Source organism: Mixophyes fleayi, chromosome 6, assembly GCF_038048845.1.
Source record: "Mixophyes fleayi isolate aMixFle1 chromosome 6, aMixFle1.hap1, whole genome shotgun sequence".
Lineage (NCBI taxonomy): Eukaryota > Metazoa > Chordata > Amphibia > Anura > Limnodynastidae > Mixophyes > Mixophyes fleayi.
In genome coordinates, this window is record NC_134407.1 from 174,851,286 (window position 1) to 174,866,891 (window position 15,606).

At 39.9% G+C, this 15,606-nt stretch overlaps 1 protein-coding gene across 4 annotated transcripts in view; it reads right to left on the reverse strand.

Annotated features, from left to right (window-relative positions):
• Positions 1-203: 203 nt before the first annotated feature.
• MAP3K14 (mitogen-activated protein kinase kinase kinase 14) overlaps positions 204-15,606 on the reverse strand; it is a 61,468-nt gene continuing 46,065 nt past the window's right edge. For all 4 annotated transcript variants that reach the window (XM_075177355.1, XM_075177352.1, XM_075177353.1 and 1 more), the window contains exons 7-16: positions 11,399-11,528; positions 10,734-10,865; positions 10,498-10,602; positions 9,090-9,253; positions 8,828-8,978; positions 7,742-7,972; positions 6,144-6,241; positions 5,848-5,977; positions 4,468-4,568; positions 204-4,063 (exon numbers count right to left, since the gene is read on the reverse strand). In XM_075177355.1, the coding sequence (XP_075033456.1) occupies positions 3,842-4,063; positions 4,468-4,568; positions 5,848-5,977; positions 6,144-6,241; positions 7,742-7,972; positions 8,828-8,978; positions 9,090-9,253; positions 10,498-10,602; positions 10,734-10,865; positions 11,399-11,528 (1,464 nt within the window). In that variant the 3' untranslated portion in view covers positions 204-3,841. The remainder of the gene's footprint in view (positions 4,064-4,467; positions 4,569-5,847; positions 5,978-6,143; positions 6,242-7,741; positions 7,973-8,827; positions 8,979-9,089; positions 9,254-10,497; positions 10,603-10,733; positions 10,866-11,398; positions 11,529-15,606) is intronic.

The following is a 15,606-nucleotide window of genomic DNA, read 5'->3' on the forward strand; positions in this document are numbered from 1 at the left end:
TGGAGGAAACCCACGCAAACACAAGGAGAACTTACAAACTCCACACAGTTAGGGCCTGGGGCAGATGCATGCTTTAGGACATAAATGACTAAGCCTAGCAGTATTTTAGAAAAACAAAGGTTTAAATTAATGAAGGGGTAGTGGATTAGTTCCAAAACTGGTAACGTAGGCATGAAACAGAGGCACAAAACCAAAAATTAAACTTTTTTTGAAGCAAGGATTTTTATTGGTATTTCAAAAGACATAACAAATCCAATATACTCAAACTAACATAATACAGATGTTGCAAAGTGATCCGGACTGATGTATACAAAGTATAAGTCATGACATAATAATCAAAGTGGAAAATTGTCAATGCTCATGCGGATAGAATACATACATAGCAGTATCTGAATTGACAATGACAGATTACATTGCATACTGCACAGCAGGTGCTCCTGGAGAGAATATATCATAATAAAGAAAAAAGTCTCTCATAATGGGTGCACACTAATTATTAAAATTATTCAATACTTTATTTTATTATAAATTCATAATTATTATCGTAGATTTGTAAGGCGCCACAGTGCTCCGCAGCGACGTACAGTAGGGAAACCCAGTACATACATAAAACAGGGATATACAAGGTAGACAAAATAAACACAGAAATTAAAACAAAGGGTATGATAATGTATAATTATCACAATTACTAATAAATCTCTTTTGCGAAATATTAAATATAGAAGATATCATGAAAAAGCGAAACTTACTTGCTGTGGATCCCCGTTATTGTGAGTCCATATAAGGGTTGCAGTATTCGCAACCCTTATATCCACTCTTTATAATAAGGATCAGCAGTAAGTTTCGACTCTAACAGACAAGAACAACGAAATAATACATCTGTAGACAAGGGCTGTTTTGAGACTGATATTTGACATGCTTCTTTTGAATGACATTTATAATAGAAAATAATAAAATGTTGTTCTTATACAACCTAGAGACGGAATCTTGTTTTAGTGTATAATAGACACAAATTTAAGTCACTATATTTCTTATCTTATTCACAATATCTTTTCTAAATTTTAATATTTCGCTCAAGAGATTAGTATTTGTGATAATTCTGAATTTATAGTAAACGAAATAAAATATTGCACAATTGCATTAATTAGTAGTTAACCTTGGTGTGCACCCATTATGAGACTTTCATTTTTTTACTGCAATTGGCATGTCATAGCCTACCAGGTTAGTGGCAACTGTCCCTATTTTCACAGCTTGTACTAGTAGAGGGGGAGTACTAGAAGTGAGCTTACCAGACACCAAGGCTTGCAAGTAAGGTTACCAATAAACTACTACCTGTTCCCAATGCAGGTTATGATAATCAGGACTTAATCCAACCCAGAAGTTAAGATGGGCCGACTGAGAGGCGTAACAGTAGAGTTTGAGACTAGGGAGTGTGAGGCCGGCTGAGGATCTGTACCTACATAACTAACTTAATTTGATTTTAGCCCTCCTCCACCCCCAAACCAGGGAAGTCAGGTATTGATTAATGTTACGGAACACCGAGGGCAGTATAAATATTGGGGACTGTTAAATGACATACAGGAATTTTGGTTGTATCACCCATCTTCATCCAATTAATTCTGCCAGATACAGAAAGCGGCAACTTCTGCTATGTATGGACCTCCAATACAAGTAAATCATCCTGGCACTGTAGATTGAGTATTATATAATTTTATGGAGCATTAGTGATCCAGATTCTGAGATATTTAAAAATTGTAAAAAAAATAATACGTGCATTTTAGCAAATAGATCCCTGTGCTCCTGCATAGTTTGCAGGTTTGTAAGTGACCTTTAGAGTGTTGCGTTGACATTTTTCCAGTATAGAATGCTGCGTTCCTTATACCTTCACCTAGTCATCTGTCTAATGACTGAAGAACATGTTTTAATGTTGTTCATGCCCTTAAATTCTGAAAAGAAACTATCTTGCATGCAATATAATAAATCATTTAATTGACAAACATGACCAAAACTAAATGCACAAAGAGGCACACATTTAACTTATCTTTTATTGGATGGTTACAATATTGCTAAAAAATTAAAACAAACATTCGTTCATTTATTGCACTTCCACTCCATCTTCATGTGTTCCAAGTAGTGGTTCCCAACCTTTGTTAACAATTGTTTTTTTTGGACACAGCAATGTTACAATATTATAGCAAATGAAAATGAAATCGTGAAATTAAATGATTGCATAAAAACACACCAGTGTTATTTAATCATTTTCAGTCAAATAGTTTTTGCAGATCATCCCCATTGTATATTTTCAGCTTCTTTTAAGACCTCAACATTTTTTTTGACACACTGAACCTAGAGACACACACATGTAAAAATGCAGAAACGCACACTGGTTGGGAGCCACTGACTTACATACACAGCCGTTTAGTGGGCGGAACAAATATTTAGTATTGTCACTAATTCCTAGTGAATTGATTGATTAATATTGCTTCAACCACAATCTGATGACCTCTATAGTATGTAGGTAATGAGTCAACTTTAACCATTTACAAATCCAGCACATCACTGTTGCTTAGAGTAGAAAGATTTATCCATGTACCATTAAAGTGTCTTGTGCAAGGAGAATTTAACTGTTCAGAATCCAGTCCCCTGAACAGAATCCGTTCAGATGTGGTAATGCACTGATGGGACAAGGCTGGGTGGGTAATGCAAGCTGCTGTTAATGCTCTCACCAGTCCCACAAAAGTGCTTTGCATGTCTACATAGTACCACATAATCACAAGACCTCCCAATGTTCCAAAAATAAAAATAAAAAAATAGGCCTTACTACAATGATCATGCCCCAATGTGGTGGTGGCGAAAGAATGTAATCACCTCTACAAGACTACCAAGTTCTGTTATTTGAAAACCACTTTCTCAAAACACAACTTAAAAGAACAACATAGTTCTGTTCGTTCATGTTCACAGAGTATACGGTTCATAGTAACATAGTTGATGAGGTTGAAAAAAAGACACCAGTCCATCAAGTTCAACCTATTTTGGATCTCCTGCGATCCCTCACTTATATTTGAAATTGATCCAGAGTATGCAATCGCCAATCTGTTTCAATTGTGAAAATCCCCCCAGACCCAATATTACAGTCCTATTTTTCCCCTATATCTACCACTATCCTTCATTTTAATTAACGGTCGTATCCCTGGATACACCATTCCGCTAAAAATTTGTCTAACCCTTTCTTAAACATATCTATTGAATCTGCCATCACAACCTTCCCCGACAGTGAATTCCATATCTTGACTGCCCTTACTGTAAAGAACCCCTTCCTTTGCTGGTTGTGACATTCCCTCTCCTCTAACCTAAGGGGGTTCAAATGAAGCCTTTAACCAGTTCCGAAGTGAGCACAGTCATTCATGAATTGGGCAAGTTATTGCTAACAATGTTTTCTGAGGACAACTTGGCGACAGTCACCCTTTAATAGCTTTCCTATCTATCATGTTTCTTCCCTATTAATAACATTGGCACAAACTCCCATTTTACTGACCAAGCCATTAATATGCAGGCAAGGTGACATACCTGGCTGTGGTCTATTATACATTTATTCTAGAAAAACCAATGTGGATGAGAGGTCTTCTGAGATGTATGTTTATAACCGCTGTATTCTGAAAATAGACATTTGTAATTTCACAAATCACTGGAATCAGTTATATAAAATGATATATGATGTGTACATTTCATAGGCACATTTGTCTGTGGTTTGGAGATGTCTGATAGGACTCCAGACGCTGTAACCAACAAGTCACGTGAAGAAGAGTTGGAAAGAAGTATAGGAACCTTTTGTTCTCAGCGATCACTTTGGGTTCTGCAAATATGAGGCATCTCTCCCTCCGCCTGTATATACCTCCCCTGTTTTGCCTTCTTCTATCATCCCCTTTTTCACCCTCCACAGCCAGCTCCCACTGTGGTCAGGGGCTAGAGAACACTGTAGCTCATCCCTGCAGTCTGCGATGTCTGTACTCAACGGGATTGAGGTTCCTTTCGAGTTTACTATGGTGAAGGATTTTATAGGGATCTGTAGGACACAAGAGCAGTAAATCTATGTGTTAGTCAAAGAAAAAACAGCAAGGCAGTTCCCACTGTAAGTAACAAATTCTATTTTAAGTTAGCACTTTATTGTCAAAAGTAGATATCCAAAATTCCCTTTAATAGAACAACTGCCCTCAGCAACTCCACATTGGAGGTTATCTCACAGCAACCAATCAGGCGTCTGGGTTCATTGACTGACTTGCACTAGACAAATCAAAGCTAAATGCTGATTACTTGTTATAGGGAACCAGACACTTACACTTTGTCAGCTTTGCACAGGAGAGGGAAGTTCATACTGATTGAGATCATTAACTTACTAACAATGTATGGAATTTAAAGTCCTACTTTTATAAACCAGTCAGTAGAGCCTGCTGGGTTCTCCCCTCTTACCTGACTGCTGATTCCCACAGCCAGATCTCCCAGCTTTGTCCTGCCGGACTCCCAGATGTGCAGCATCTCCCCACTGAACGTCTGCAGTTTAACTTTGACACCTGAAATACACATTAAAAAGGTCAGAATCTATGACAGTGATGAGAAACCAGCGGCCCTCTGACCCTTCACCTGCGGCTCACAGCTCCTTCCTGCTTCAGTCGTCATCTGTCATTTTCTCAGCTTTTTCCCCTTAGCCCCAGCTCTTATTCTCTGCTTTATGACCCGCCAAGCTTACCCCATAGCCCCAGCTCTTCTTGACAGATGGGGCGACAGGTGAAGCTCTTCTGGTCATAAAACAGAAAATAAGACTGAACTTTGTTGCCCAGTGTCCCCATCACACGACCTCCTTCTCAGCACAATGCAGGGTGGTCTGAGATCAGGGGAGGGGGGACGTGTAGCCTGCACCACATGGACGCCCTACTTTGTCCTTTTTGTTTGCACTTACACATACAACCTGACATTCTCTATCAGGGGCTACAATAAATACAACAAACTGGACAGGGTGACAAATGGTAACTTCTCTGCAGGATTCAACAGTGACTGTTCCAGCTGTTCAAAAGCTGGTGGAAAATCTGGTCATCCAGAAGATTTATTCATTATAGTTTGTAACACATTTATATTATATTACAATATCTGCGGATATGTTATTGCAGACAGAGAGGTCTCTCTCTTTCATTAAATGTAATGTGTTAACTTATTCCTGAGATTAAGGGTAATGAAGGTAACAGAAGTAATATGTATCAGACAGCCTAGCACTGTTCTATCAAGATATATATATATATATACCATGCCTAAAAATAGTATATCACAAGTGTATTTTAAAAGGTACCTCTTGGGGTAGCTGTACTATAGGTTGAGAAATCCTGGTTTATATAATATAGTCAATGCAATATTATGATATTGCCAGTCTTTACTATAGGCTAACCAAGTCTGAATACACTAGCCAAGTCTGGATCTGGATACTTTATGGGCCTGATTCATTGAGGATCTTAACTTAAGAAACTTCTTATTTCAGTCTCCTGGACAAAACCATGTTACAATGCAAGGGGTGCAAATTAGTTTTCTGTTTTGCACATAAGTTAAATACTGAATGTTTTTTCATGTAGCACACAAATACTTGATAGCTTATTTGTACACTGAAATTTAAAGTTGATATGTGTGTGCTACATGAAAAAACAGTCAGTATTTAACTTATGTGCACAACAGAAAACTAATTTGCACCCCTTGCATTGTAACATGGTTTTGTCCAGGAGACTGAAATAAGAAGTTTCTTAAGTTAAGATCCTTAATGAATCAGGCCCTATGTCTTTAAAGGAAATTCTCCTGGCGCGAACTTACCATTGAACCAACTGGGGGTGGTTGTGATTCCTCCGCTGAACAAGGAATCACTTTGTAAGCTCCATGGTTCCATCTGGCTGTCCCATGAATGGATCCCTGAACTTTTAGTGTCCAAAGTAGTCATAGAGTCCTACAAAAGAGAGAAGTAATAAGAAGTGTAAGAATGGTTGTGCTGCAAATCTGTGTTTCCCTATCCCCCCCTGTTTTCTTTTTTTTGCTTCCCACTGTTGCTGTCCTTCCAAGTTCATTTTGTTTGTACCCATTGTTTATAAGACGTAAATCACTTTTATTTGTACCTTGAAGCTGTGCAGACGCTCCATGTTGTGGTCACTCAAGAACATTTGTTGCTGGTCCTCTAAAGAGAACGGTTGGGAGAGGTTCTCCATATACAGGTCTGCAGAAAGTAGAGTAATGTTTAAAGCAATTGTTGGGACATCCTACCTCACAGCTTTGGGACCAATAAATGCCAAGATGTTAATGGTTTAGCGTGTATACATCAAGAAAAGCAGTGGCATCCCGTTACAAAAGGTCTCCATTGTGGTAACAGCTAAGACAATTCATGTATTGGTTTTATAAAAAGAAATTTTACCTTTGTAACTTAATAAAAAAACTCTATGCTGCCGTTTCTCATGATACTATATTTACTTGGGTAATTACAGAACCAGAACAAAGACCTGGGGCTAGATTAACTAAACTGCGGATTTGGAAAAGTAGAGATGTTGCCTACAGCAACCAATCAGATTCTAGCTTTTATTTATTTAGTGTATTCTACAAAATGACATCTAGAATCTGATTGGTTGCTATAGGCAACATCTCCACTTTTTCAAACCAACAGTTTAGTAAATATACCCCCAGGACTTTCCTATATAGTCACAAAGGTAACACACCCACCAATTAGCCATCTCTATGTTTATTAGAATTCCCAGACCTCCCATTTGTTCAATAGATCAATAAGTAGATTAAGGGCCGTCAATCACAATGACGAGACAACCCAGCTAAGACTGACAACTGTTATACACTTAATATAAATAAAATAGAATGGTGGTTTCAGCAGATCCCAGAAATGAAAAATGCTAGGTTATTTCTTTATTGGACTTATTGCAATATAATTGTATTGTTATGAAGAATGGACTTGAACAGGGATATTCCTCTGTTCAAAGTGAATATGCCTTTTAAAAAGTTGCCCAAACACAGGAGTGATCCAGCCACTCAGAACAACTGTCCAGCAAATGGATTTTGGTCAAATGTGACCGTACACGTATATACACAGCCAGATAGTAAAGGGCAGAGCTAGTGTGGTCAGACATATATTGTCAGATGTGGTCCGGCCACTCTGGTCGACAGATGTATGATCCACGTCACATGTTGATCAGGATTACAACCCTATTGGCTGACAAAATTGCAGCACACATGGGCACAACTACATTGCTCTGATGTCACTTACATTTCGCAATCAAGACATTAGTTATTTATAGCCACTATGACAGGGACATAAACTTATTACCAACTTTACTTCTCAAGATACAAGTGTCAATATGTACCTGTAATAGGCAAAATTATTATAATTCTTTTTCTGGTCGTCATGGACAACCAGCAAAAAGCCCTCTACATGCCCCAATGCTTTATATTCAACATCAGGGGATTCAAACTGCCTGTGAATCCTATTTGGCCTATCAATTTACTAGGAACTAGTGACATCACTGAATGCGTCATGTCTCGGTGATATCACTAGTTCCTAGTGAAATGATAAATTGATAAATATGAAGTGGACAGTTCACTCTCGCCCTAGCAGGCTGAAGTAGAATATTCATACTTCTGAGGTTTCCCTGTATTACACTCTGTTTAATTTTAGCTGTAAAATAGAACAGTCCCAATTTACAGATTTTTAACTAACCTATTTCTAAACGTTCAATCTCCATTTCACATGAGATTCTGGCTTGTTCCACACTCTGTGTGAAAGAAGGTTCTTCTGTTATCTCCTTCATATGTTGGCTCAGCACAGCCCCAGGGTCTGGAGCCAACATCTTGGATTTGAGGTGAGCTACCTCTGGTCCTTCTTTGGAAACATCAGGGAACTTCCGGGGTTCTCTGTATTCCGAGTTGTATGGAAATTTCAGACCTCCCACTAGAAAAAAAACATGTTAATTAAAGTGTGTAGTGTTTTCTTTATTGGTCTAACTGCTTTGTAAATTGCAGATCTGACTCTCACAACAAGAAAGCTGGATCTCTGAGGAAACGAGCAGGACCCATGAAACTGGTTAGGAAATAAACTGAACTCATGCTAGTATGTTTTATACTTCATTGATGAAATAGAAGTTATGTTTTGTGGAACCCTTTTGGTCCTGCTGCTGTTGCCACTTGGAATAAATCTGGAGCCAGGTGAGCTTTTGACTGGGTGTGTGTGTATGCTTTGATAGGATTATAAATTCGTCCTGAATAACATGTTTTCTGGCCAATTTGAGCTCAGGTGAAAACCCAAACAGCCCTGATCCAAAATCCCAATAGGATTGATTTGATGATTCCATGTGGGCCGAATTATTGTACACACTTGTGATAGATGAGAAAATCAGCTTGTGTTTAGTTAACGTTAATGTTTAATGGCAGAAGTTTAAATTACTGACTTCTGAATTTGAAATTAAACATCATTTCCATTATTTATGTTACTGTTATATACCACCTTCAAATTTAGTTTTTTCTAGTTCTGCAGCTTTAAACCGTAAATCTGTGACTAGACTTCTTCTTGTATCCGCATCTCTGGGCATAAAAGGATCTACCAATATATGGTCAGGTTTTGAAGGTGTGATGCTCTTTGGCATTTAGCTAGTCCCTACCCCTAAGTTTTACTCCAGTGGAGAGACACCCCCCATCAGCTATATAAGGTGCTGGCTCTTACTCTTTACCACTGGTTGCAGTTTCATACACTACCACCCCTCTCTGACTGTACCTTCCAATGACAAGAGGTGCAGAGAGGTGTGCTTACTTTTAGTGAGTGCAACATCCACTTTTTCCAGGAGATCCGCTGCTGCGGCTCTAATACTTGGATCTTTCTGTAATCCAGCCACTAATAGATTCCGAGTTAGCGCATGACAGCTGGGGGGGATCTCCTGCAACGGTGGCGGTTCTGTAGCAATCTGCAAAGAGAATTGCATGGAATTATATTTTGCATGATCTATAAGAAACGTTGCTGGCATATTACTTGGGTTATTGCTGTTACTTTTACAGATATACAGTAACATACTGACCTTCAGACACAAGGGTGCAGCGTGTGTGCGGCTCCACGGATGCCAGCCGTTCAGCATGTGGAGGAGCATGCAACATGCACTCCACACGTCTAGTTTTGCGTCGCAGGGATCCCCGCGCACTATCTCTGGGGCCATGTGCGTCTCGGTACCCAGGACATAGTCACCTGTAGTGACACAATAAGCACAATTACACAATTACTCCCTTAAGATGTCAAGTTAATGTTATCATAGTTATATTTAATATAAGCATCTTCAACAGTATCTGAAAGGTTTACATTTTTATGACTTGATCTAGAACAAATTATAATTCGATAGATTTAATACAAATTCCTCCGTTTAACCAGGTTTGAGTTAAAGCTATTTATTGAAAGGAATGGTATTACGCTGCCTATAGGTATGTATCAAGATATACAGCTTGGGGTATTCAACATCACCATTGATTATCCATATTCTCCTTGTGCCTCCAAACTATTCCTCCCCCTTGGCCTATCCCAATGGACTGACTGCTACTTACCAGGATGGCCACTGCCTTGATCTTGTTTTCTCTACACTATGTTCAGTTTCTGATTTCTTTAACACTTTTCCCCCCTCTCAGATCATCACTTTATCACCTACAAGCTCTCCTCCAATACTTTAACCTATCTGCTGTTGAACTCTCCCAAGATTCCTCATATCCACAGAATTCTAAGATCTATTAAATATCAACAACTCTCCACCTCTCTACAACAACGCCTCACCCCAGTTTCTACAGTCTCCATTCCTGATCTGACTCAACCACACCACCAAATCCTAGCAACTGCACTTTAAGTGGTTTCAGATACACTTTACACACGCTCTGAATACTGCAAAACAAACAAACTTTCAGTCTCTAATCTACACTCAGACATCTAAACCCAAACGCCTCTGTAATGTGTTTAAATCTATTTTCAACCCACCCACACCAACCCCTCCGACTACCATTAATGCCCAATGTCTTGGTTTCGCCTTCAAGGACAAGATTGATCAGATCAGATATGAAATCGTATCCTCTTTCATGACAAAGAACCTTCTACATTCCTTCCCTGCACCCTGTAGCACATTGTGTTCTTTTGATCCCACAAATGAAGATGAAGTATATATTCTACTAACTGTCCATTAGACCCTATAACCTCACAAAAATTTAAAACGTGCAAAATACCCTCCTAACCTCCAAAACTCTCCTAACCACCAATACACCGTGTGGAGGTTATATTAATTTTATGTTTTATACAATGCCAGCATTTTTGTGATTTAATGAATAAAGCAAGGGTGCGTTGGTTAAATAGTAACCGATCAGGTTGCAGTTCACAAGTGCAGTACTTGCTTTCTGAAAGAGGCAAAAATGCATTATTCCACAGAGACCTGGTCATTGCCCGGCATGGTCACCCACCTGTCAACAGCTGTATCTTGGATTTGCCGGGAGGGAGATGTGCAGCGTGTCCAAAATCACACAAGTACACAGTCTTACCGTCCTCAGACAGGAGTACATTGTCAGCTGTAAAGAGACAGTATGGTTAGATGGAAACAGAAGATCATGAGTGAAGGGCGAAGATCAAGTAAGAGTGGGCCGATGTCTCACAGCTGTAAAAATAAAGGGAGAGTCTTACACTAAAATGTGGAACTTACCTTTTATATCCCCATGTACCACATTGGCAGCATGAAGATGTTTTAACCCATGCAGAGCTTGTGCCATGTAATACATGGCTCTGTCCTCTGTTAGGTAGCCACTTCTTCTGATCAGCTGGCCCAGAGATCCTCCTGAAAACGGATATTACAAGTTGTTACACTCCCTGCCAAACAAGACAATTCCTCATTTTACAAAACTATAACTCCCTAAAATTCCTAATTTGTAAATCATGACATGTTCCACCACATCCCTGACACACTTAGCACGTCTCCAAATCACAAAGCCCCATCTATTTTCATCTGCAGAAATTGGGATTGTCCTTGTAAAATCTGGACTGTTGGGGTGGATACAGAGAATAGAATCTGGTTTAGATGGGAATACCTAGTAGGGCGAGAGTATTGAGCAACAGGTGGCTAAGTACCGCCTGTCACAAGAAGAATAGCAAATTAATGGGAAAATCTTTTAACATAAATATGGCAGTGTTTAGTGCATCGGTGATCAAATTGGTCTTTGTTAACAGTTCTAAATTAATTAAAAAAATACTTGTGGGAAACGAGCACAGTCTTAAGGCAACAATGTGTCCTGGTTTTAAGCCCTAGTATTCTTTTGGAATTACTTATAGCGTTTGATAAAATATGGTGCTACCGATAATCACAGGATTTACCATTGATCAGCTTCATGAACACAGTGATCCAGGGTCCTTCTCGGACTGCCCCATACACGGGGAGTATTCTTTCAGAATCAACAGAAAGACAGCATGTCAACTCCTGGGGTCGAAATTTGTCAATGTGAATCTAGAAGAGGAATGAGCGGTAGGTTGTCTATTAAAGTAAGTGGAGATGGGGCTTATTTCCAACAGTTACATATTTACAATAACATCTCTTGTCCTATATTTACCTTACAAGATTATGATTTACAACCAATTAACAAAGCTTAACATAAGTTATTACGTTGCAATACTGCAGTGACGATTCTGGACATGTCCCTGTCCATGGATTGACCTTTCTGTACAATTTATTTTTACCACAAGTTTGTCACACAGTCAGTCTGTGCCAAGTGTTGCTATCAGCAAAGGGATGGGACAGAGCGTGCTGTGCAGATTTTGTTAAAGAATAAGTCCACCATTGTGCACTTTTTATTATATGGGCAAAATTGGCTCAAAAGGTCTATTCTGCATATATCCCCCATATCCCATCTCTAATAGATCGTTACATAAACTATCTAGCAGTATATAATGGTTAGGTTTTACTAATGGCAAATATCGGCAAAAAAAAAAGAAGATATTTAAGCCGATGACATTGGGCACATAACGTGCTGCAGTTGCTGGGTGAATGAAGAAGAAGTACAAATAGGATATATGGACTTTTAACAAAACAAATCTGCAAAGGACTTATCATATAAAGTATAAGCAATTCTGTTATGCCAGGTACATCAGCTCATTAATACACAAGCTTCTATATGTTGATGGCAATATGTGCTGGTAAGAGAGCTCGTGCACACACAGACGATGGGAAAATGGGATGACTAAAAATGAACACAGACTTTAGATGCATTTTAATGAGTTTTCCATGCGCTTTTGGTGGGTGGTGTTTTCACCAATGCGATCTATTGTACGTTAACGCATGACAAATAAGCAATGCTGCATTCTAAATTTTTAAACACAGGGATACAATCTTGGATCACAACTGCAAGAACGAGCCTGTAAGAATCCATTCATCCTATTTTTACTTGGCTCTCAGGCATTACTAGTGGCTGACAAGTGGTATGAATGAGTCCCTAAAGTGGACCCATATCTATACGCAGAGGAGGCTGCCACTTTGTGGGCTAAACTCACTAGAATAGAGCCCATCAATTCACTGGGTACTGGGCATGTGGCACACAGCTCACAATGTTGTCACTAACTTCTAATAAATTGGTAGGCTTATTATATCAGATTTAGAAAACAGCTTGTGTAGGCAAGGGGTTAACAACAAAGGTAAGGATCTGGAGACTAAATCAGACACAAATAGGCATCAGATATATGGTCTATTCTTGTATTTATCCAGCCACACGTGCACACACCATTCTCACCTCTATGGTCTGTTCTTGTATTTATCCAGCCACACGTGCACACACCATTCTCACCTCTATGGTATGTTCTTGTATTTGTCCAGCCACACGTGCACACATCATTCTCACCTATATGGTCTGTTCTTGTATTTATCCAGCCACACGTGCACACACCATTCTCACCTCTATGGTCTGTTCTTGTATTTATCCAGCCACACGTGCACACACCATTCTCACCTCTATGGTCTGTTCTTGTATTTATCCAGCCACACGTGCACATACCATTCTCACCTCTATGGTCTGTTCTTCTATTTATCCAGCCACACGTGCACACACCATTCTCACCTATATGGTCTGTTCTTGTATTTATCCAGCCACACGTGCACACACCATTCTCATCTATATGGTCTGTTCTTGTATTTATCCAGCCACACGTACACACACCATTCTCACCTCTATGGTCTGTTCTTGTATTTATCCAGAAACACGTGCACACATCAATCTCACCTATATGGTCTGTTCTTGTATTTATCCAGCCACACGTGCACACACCATTCTCACCTATATGGTCTGTTCTTTTATTTATCCAGCCACACGTGCACACACCATTCTCACCTCTATGGTCTGTTCTTCTATTTATCCAGCCACACGTGCACACACCATTCTCACCTATATGGTCTGTTCTTGTATTTATCCAGCCACACGTGCACACACCATTCTCAGCTCTATGGTCTGTTCTTTTATTTATCCAGCCACACGTGCACACACCATTCTCACCTCTATGGTCTGTTCTTCTATTTATCCAGCCACACGTGCACACATCATTCTCACCTATATGGTCTGTTCTTGTATTTATCTAGCCACACGTGCACACACCATTCTCACCTATATGGTCTGTTCCCTTATTTATCCAGCCACACATGCACACACCATTCTCACCTCTATGGTCTGTTCTATTTATCCAGCCACACATGCACACATCATTCTCACCTATATGGTCTGTTCTTGTATTTATCCAGCCACACGTGCACACACCATTCTCACCTATATGGTCTGTTCTTGTATTTATCCAGCCACACGTGCACACATCAATCTCACCTATATGGTCTGTTCTTGTATTTATCCAGCCACACGTGCACACATCAATCTCACCTATATGGTCTGTTCTTGTATTTATCCAGCCACACGTGCACACACCATTCTCACCTCTATGGTCTATTCTTGTATTTATCCAGCCACACGTGCACACATCATTCTCACCTCTATGGTCTGTTCTTGTATTTATCCAGCCACACGTACACACACCATTCTCACCTCTATAATCTGTTCTTGTATTTATCCAGCGACACATGCACACACCATTCTCACCTCTATGGTCTGTTCTTGTATTTATCCGGAAACACGTGCACACATCAATCTCACCTATATGGTCTGTTCTTGTATTTATCCAGCCACACGTGCACACATCAATCTCACCTATATGGTCTGTTCTTGTATTTATCCAGCCACACGTGCACACACCATTCTCACCTCTATGGTCTATTCTTGTATTTATCCAGCCACACGTGCACACATCATTCTCACCTCTATGGTCTGTTCTTGTATTTATCCAGCCACACGTACACACACCATTCTCACCTCTATAATCTGTTCTTGTATTTATCCAGCGACACATGCACACACCATTCTCACCTCTATGGTCTGTTCTTGTATTTATCCGGAAACACGTGCACACATCAATCTCACCTATATGGTCTGTTCTTGTATTTATCCAGCCACACGTGCACACACCATTCTCACCTATATGGTCTGTTCTTGTATTTATCCAGCCACACGTGCACACACCATTCTCACCTATAAGGTCTGTTCTTTTATTTATCCAGCCACACGTGCACACACCATTCTCACCTCTATGGTCTGTTCTTCTATTTATCCAGCCACACGTGCACACACCATTCTCACCTATATGGTCTGTTCTTGTATTTATCCAGCCACACATGCACACACCATTCTCACCTCTATGGTCTGTTCTTCTATTTATCCAGCCACACGTGCACACATCATTCTCACCTATATGGTCTGTTCTTGTATTTATCCAGCCACACGTGCACACACCATTCTCACCTATATGGTCTGTTCTTGTATTTATCCAGCCACACGTGCACACATCAATCTCACCTATATGGTCTGTTCTTGTATTTATCCAGCCACACGTGCACACATCAATCTCACCTATATGGTCTGTTCTTGTATTTATCCAGCCACACGTGCACACATCAATCTCACCTATATGGTCTGTTCTTGTATTTATCCAGCCACACGTGCACACACCATTCTCACCTCTATGGTCTGTTCTTGTATTTATCCAGCCACACGTGCACACATCAATCTCACCTATATGGTCTGTTCTTGTATTTATCCAGCCACACGTGCACACATCAATCTCACCTATATGGTCTGTTCTTGTATTTATCCAGAAACACGTGCACACATCAATCTCACCTATATGGTCTGTTCTTGTATTTATCCAGCCACACGTGCACACACCATTCTCACCTATATGGTCTGTTCTTGTATTTATCCAGCCACACGTGCACACACCATTCTCACCTATATGGTCTGTTCTTTTATTTATCCAGCCACACGTGCACACACCATTCTCACCTCTATGGTCTGTTCTTCTATTTATCCAGCCACACGTGCACACACCATTCTCACCTATATGGTCTGTTCTTGTATTTATCCAGCCACACGTGCACACACCATTCTCACCTATATGGTCTGTTCTTGTATTTATCCAGCCACACATGCACACACCATTCT